General features: G+C 47.3%; 1 protein-coding gene across 1 annotated transcript; it reads right to left on the bottom strand.

The window, feature by feature from the left end:
* Window positions 1-781: 781 nt before the first annotated feature.
* On the bottom strand, window positions 782-3,136 carry LOC119377095 (uncharacterized). The gene is made up of 2 exons (XM_037646696.2): window positions 2,317-3,136; window positions 782-915 (listed from the first exon to the last, which is right to left on the bottom strand). Exons 1-2 carry the CDS (start codon window positions 3,048-3,050, stop codon window positions 825-827), a joined length of 825 nt encoding a protein of 274 aa, XP_037502624.1. The 5' UTR covers window positions 3,051-3,136; the 3' UTR covers window positions 782-824.
* Between the last annotated feature and the right edge of the window lie 2,702 nt (window positions 3,137-5,838).

Genomic DNA, 5,838 nt, shown 5'->3' with positions numbered 1-5,838 from the left:
AGATTTTCAATAAAAGAAACCAGTTGCTAGAGCGCTGCCGTCTGTGTTTTCCTTAGTCCGTGTCCACTAGCGCTACCCTTCCAAATCTTCCAACTTGTTCGTTTATCTCGAATCTGTACGTGGAAAAGAGACGGGCACAAGTCATCTCCGATAGTTGTCGATGTCATGAGTCAGCGTTTATTTATTATGGAATGCAGTTATTACAATGAAGTGTTTGCACGGTGCGCAGTTGACTGACCGCTGTTTAGGCAGCACTGTTGGTACAGGTGTTGCTGCATGGGCACCGGCGATGGCGGCAAGCAAATGACGGTGACGACGCAGGTGCAGGTAGGTTAGAGCACCGAATACGAAAAGCTGTTTTGAAATCGAGCGGGGCTATATAATACAGTGAAGCAGACCTATTGAGCGCTGTCGATTTTTCGGCCAGCATGGCAGAAAACTCCGCGAAATAGATCATGAATGATATGGCTTTAAAAGAACTTCTAGAATTAATTATTTCTTTTTCCTGTGTAAAGAAAGAAAAGAACTGGCCAAAGCCAAAGTTTGAAACATTGACATAGGTAGTGGAGTTTAGCGACAAGCATGAACTCTTTGAACAACGTTCTCGAACACAGCTTTCAAACGACGGCGTCCGATGAATGAATGGGGAACTATTTCTGCGCCATCCTTTGGATAAGCTCAATTGGCCGCACACATAAAAAATTGGCTTTTTTTTAATAAAAATGTGCGCAGCGGTCACACGTCACCGGTTGTCGGGAGTTATACTGCAAGCGTCCTGAACGTTTTCAGCAAACGTCTCACGGATGAGGCAGCGGTCATCCCGCTCAACGACAGCGCGGATAGATTAAGGTGCAGTCCAGCCCGGCCATTCCTTCGCGGACGGCACGCTCGAACTTGAGCCCCTCGAGGAAATGGCTGCAATTAAGAAAGAGAAACAAAGAATGAACTTCAAAAAAAAAAAAAAAAACGCCAGAATTGCGCGGAACACGCAGCACAGCCACAGCATAAGCTGGAGGAGCGACCTTAGACAACACCACATAGAATCCTTAGAGTGCGTTGTTAACTCTCTTAGGGCGCCTGTGCAAGTATACAGCGGTGAGCACTGTTAGGGTGAACACGCGAGCGCGTGGCTGACGGCACTGTCAGCGCTGCGCAACAGCCATCTTTGAAAACATTGCACATGCGCAGCATGTGTTTTTCGATACACTCTTTCCACCGCGCCCACCACGTCATGAAGACGCTTGTTGTGGATACGCTTCTGTGCGCGCGATGAAAAGATTATTTCGTAGAACGCATGATGCGCATGTGCAATGTTTCAAGCGATGACCGTTACGCGGCGCTGACAGTGCTGTCGGCCACGCGCTCCTGTGTTCACCCTAAGAACGCTCACCGCTGTACAGTTGCAAGGCACCCAGTACGCCATCATTTTGCGACGTAGCGAAGTACTCACTACCCGTCTGTAAGGCAATGTATGCGCCTATTTAGCTACCACTTGGTTGATGCTGCGGCTGCTGATGATGATGATGAATTATGGCTCAGTACTTTGTAATGTGTGGCCACCTTGAAACCACCCATTCGCTACGCACTTCACATGGTGTGACGCCCGGTGCGATTGTGCGGTTCGTGCCCGACATGGCGCCTGTATAGGGTCTTTCTCCGAAAAAGTTAGAAGCACTCGTTGGTATCCACTGTTCATGAAAGGTATTGCTTTAATACCCTTTTAGAGAACAATGTGCTTTGGAACTTCTGTCTTTGTAACGTTTGGTATGCGCTTGTACAGGCAGCTTTGGTTATTTTGTTCGCTATAGATATAGATGCAGCACGTTTGTAATAAATACAATGCCTACAAAAGAAACACACAAGACTTAATTGCCGTATGTTACATATAGCTATCCTTGAGCTCCATATACTGTTTGTACGGGGCATCTTATTAGGTCAATGGGTATGCCGACACTCTTCTTCATATATTGCTGGCTCGATATGGTATCACGTTCTCATTCGGAGTATACGATAAACTGTATTCGAAGATGTCAAACAGCTATAGTCGACATCAGCCGAATCCCCATAGTTATTTGGCTTCGACTAAGCTGTTGTCTCTGGCATTCTCTGCCATCATGACTGACCAATAAAAAACCCCGATTAAAAACAGCGCCGGACCATGCTTTGTGACGAAAGCCAGTGCAATACCATGGTACGGCTCGCACTCAAAGGGTAACGAGTTGGAAAGCTGCCTTCAAAAAAATCATTTTAAAAGTAAGAGCATTTTATCTGACACTTCCAAATTTCCAGCTGCCTTGAAAGGGGACGTGTACTCACCTTAGATAGCCCACGAGCATGGCGCTCATGGGATAATCCTTCACGAGTCTCGCAGTTGACTGGCACACTTGGAAGGAGGAGCACTTGGAAGATGTACTCGGTGCATTTGTGGATCCCGAGCGTTTCGCTGACGTCACAGCCGCGGGCGCTTCGGGGGCCGGTGGTGAAACAACCGGCTCTCCGTTCGTCGAAGTCTTCGTCGAACTGGAGGTGGGCTTGGCAGTCGCGGTGATCGTCGACACGCCCACCGTCGTTGTCGACTCAGAAGTCGTGGTCACTACTGGAGCTTCAGTGGTCCTAATGGCCGCCAGCCACCACTGGGGTACGTAATTCCGCGCCCAGTCCATCACGGCTTCCACAGCAGGCAAGTGCGGTTCTTCGGCTGCTCGTGGCGTCCTTGCCGATTCGGACCTCGCCGTGAAAACAGAGGTCACTTTCAGTAGAGACGCCAGCTGCGGGAACGTGAACATGGCGACGTACAGGAGGAGATAGAGGGCCACCAGCACTTCGAAGGGTAGATTCAGCACGTTCATGGTACCCAAGACAAAGGCCTTGGCCAGGGGAACCAGGACGGCGATTAACGCTACGGCGTAAGGCAGCGCGACGGCGGGCAGAAGAAGAGAGAACGCTTTGGAGCCTTCGACGATGACATCGTCGACTTCACTGGGTGACTCGAAGGCCGGCAATGCGGCAGCAGCAGCGCAGAACAGGGCAAGCAACAGGAAGCTCTTCATCTTGCGCAAAGACGTTGAGGCTGACTGTGCAGAGCTTGCACTTATAAATTACCGAGCAGGCTGACTGTCTTCGGAGGCGGCCGACAGAAAAGAAGGCTGCCCCTAGTGATGCGCGAAACGAGATTCCGTGAGACTGGAAGTTGGTAGCCCGTACAAATGCTAGTTACTAGAACAAGACCGTGGACGAAACAGTGTGAAGTCCACGAAAGTCAGTTAACAGACGGGTCACATGTATTTATGACGCACGTAAAGATGCTTCGAGCGACTGGAAGGTCGTAGAAGGGCTCAGAGTTATCTGGCATGGTCGCGGAGGGAAACGCCCGTGTTAAGTGGGACAAGCTACGATGATAGCGAACGGTTTTTTTTTTTTTGCTTATCATCCAGTGATATGGGATTATAAGCACGTGGAAATGGAAGAGATACTGGTGTGCGCGCGATTCTCCTTAGCGGACGATCGATATTGCAAAGACACCCCCCCCCCCGCCCCCCTCAATCTTTGTCAGACAGCCGCAGAAAAATACAAAAAAGATAAGCATATAGCTTGATTCGGGTATAGTGCACCGTGAATAATTTCTGCGCATCAGCTTTTCCAAGGTCGCATTCGACCCTAAGCAACTGTTCATTCTCGAGACTCTCTCTCGCAGCCAGCGGAGAGTTTCGTTATTTAACGAAGGTACTGGACGCAAGTGGCCGGCTCGTCACAGGGTTACTGGTAACAGAGACGCCGCACCAAGTATGTAGAGCACCGCAAAAAAAGAAAAAGAAACAGCACAGCGCTCTGTGATCATCACCAAAAAAAAAAACTATCATGCAACACGTGATCGTCACGTCAGAGCACGTGCGCACTGCAGGCTGTCTCTCAGACCAATAGCCTGTCTCTCAAAGGTCACGTACTGCGCCGATGCTGTGACAAAAGCGACATTGCTCGTACCACCCACTTACTGGCTCTTATATACGCACAGTTAAACCTCAGTATAACGAAGTCAGTAAAACAGGCAATTTACTTCGTTATATAGAAACTTCGTTGAAGTTAAGCATAGTCGTAAAAGCCTTCATTTTTAGCACGAGAAGTGCTGGAAGACTGTTTGAATAATACGGCAGTACAAAAACTAATTTCAATAACGCGAAAAAAAAAATTTGTTTTGAACTTGAGATCCGGCGACCACGGCTTAATGCCGCGAACAAGTAAGCCCCCTTGACTGAGGCCGAACGTCACGCGTGAACCCGAAAGAAATACATGTCGAACTGTACTGTGCTAATATAAGATAATCATTTGCAAACACCGCGTGCAATTCGACCATCTGACCACTAGCCGCAGCAGAAGTTTCAATTTATGGCCTCGGTCTTCCTCGCGCACAGAGTAAACTTCGTTATATTAAATTACGGATAAACATTAAACCCGATTCGTTATGTTGAGGTTCAAAATACGTGATGTTTTATTAACATGAAGTTGTGAAAAGTGAAATACTTCGTTATATCGAGAACTTCGTTATATTGAAGTTCGTTAGATCTAGGTTTAACTGTATATGTATCTAAACACAGCAAGCACAGCTATCTGCCTATATAGTAAACTATGTTTCAAAATTCTTAATGTTTCTTTGGCTAACATAGCTGTCAGAAGATGTTAAGTTTTCTGAGGTCATGGAACAGTGATGCCACATCGCGATGTGCGACACGGCTCACGCGATAGACAGCTGTAAGATTGGCCGTGTATCACTCGCGCGTTTCATTCCCTAATCTGTAGCTGAATGCGAACTGGCAGAGGCTTAGGAAGCGCTCTTCAAGGGGGGTTGTCGAGGGGCTGAGACCTGCAGATTTGAGTACCCCCACAGCAGCTTACCCCCCCACACACACACACACACACAGTGTGTGTGTGTGTGTGTGTGAGTACCCCCACACACACACACACACACACACACACACACACACACACACACACACACACACACACACACACACACACACACACACACACACTGCGCTGACTTTCAATCGGAAATATTTACTTTCATGTGCACGTGAATATATACATACGCGAACAGGTGAAAATAAAACAAGAAAGGTAATCAATAAAGGCACTGAACAAGGACCCATACGCGCATATTTGTCGCTGCATCACAATTCATTGCAACCAAACTAGGGTGACGAATTTGAAAACATAATTTCCTGTTGGACAATGACAAATATGGCATGTTGACACACTTAAATTATCGTTCATTTTTTTCTTCTATTCCACAGGCTTCAATGATTTCCCTCGTCAATCTATCTTTGGCCCTGTTGAGAATAAGTATCTGATCGTACAAGTGCGCAAAAAAAAAAAAAAAATCCGGGGACGAAGCAGAGATACATACAAGAGAAGCGCTTGTCCTGTGTGTGTTTCTGTTTCGTCCCCGTGTTTTTCGCGCTTCATAAGCATAAAATTTCCATCTAGACCATAGTAAGCCACCCCTGGCAGCATTCTAGTGCATTCAAATCCGCAAGGTAATGCGGCCTGCTGGCACTCTGTATTTACTAACGCAATCGAGCCCTATCGGGACGCATTTTTCGATCGCGATTGTCCCCTTTGTGCAAACTGCAGAATCAAGTAAATCGTCGAAAATTTTTATCCCGATGTGGCTCAATGGCGATCGAAAATTCACCGTGTGACAGCCGTAGAAAATTCATACAATAAGGAGCAACAGATAAATATTAAAATCGTGCCGCAGACAATCTTGTGCTCTTGTAAAATGTTATACAGCTACAGCTCGGAATGAGGGGCGCACGTGCATATAGCTATTGTGCGTTTGCC

The sequence above is a fragment of the Rhipicephalus sanguineus genome, unplaced genomic scaffold, assembly GCF_013339695.2.
Source record: "Rhipicephalus sanguineus isolate Rsan-2018 unplaced genomic scaffold, BIME_Rsan_1.4 Seq346, whole genome shotgun sequence".
NCBI classification, from domain to species: Eukaryota; Metazoa; Arthropoda; class Arachnida; order Ixodida; family Ixodidae; genus Rhipicephalus; species Rhipicephalus sanguineus.
This window is presented reverse-complemented; position numbering and strand designations above follow the sequence as displayed.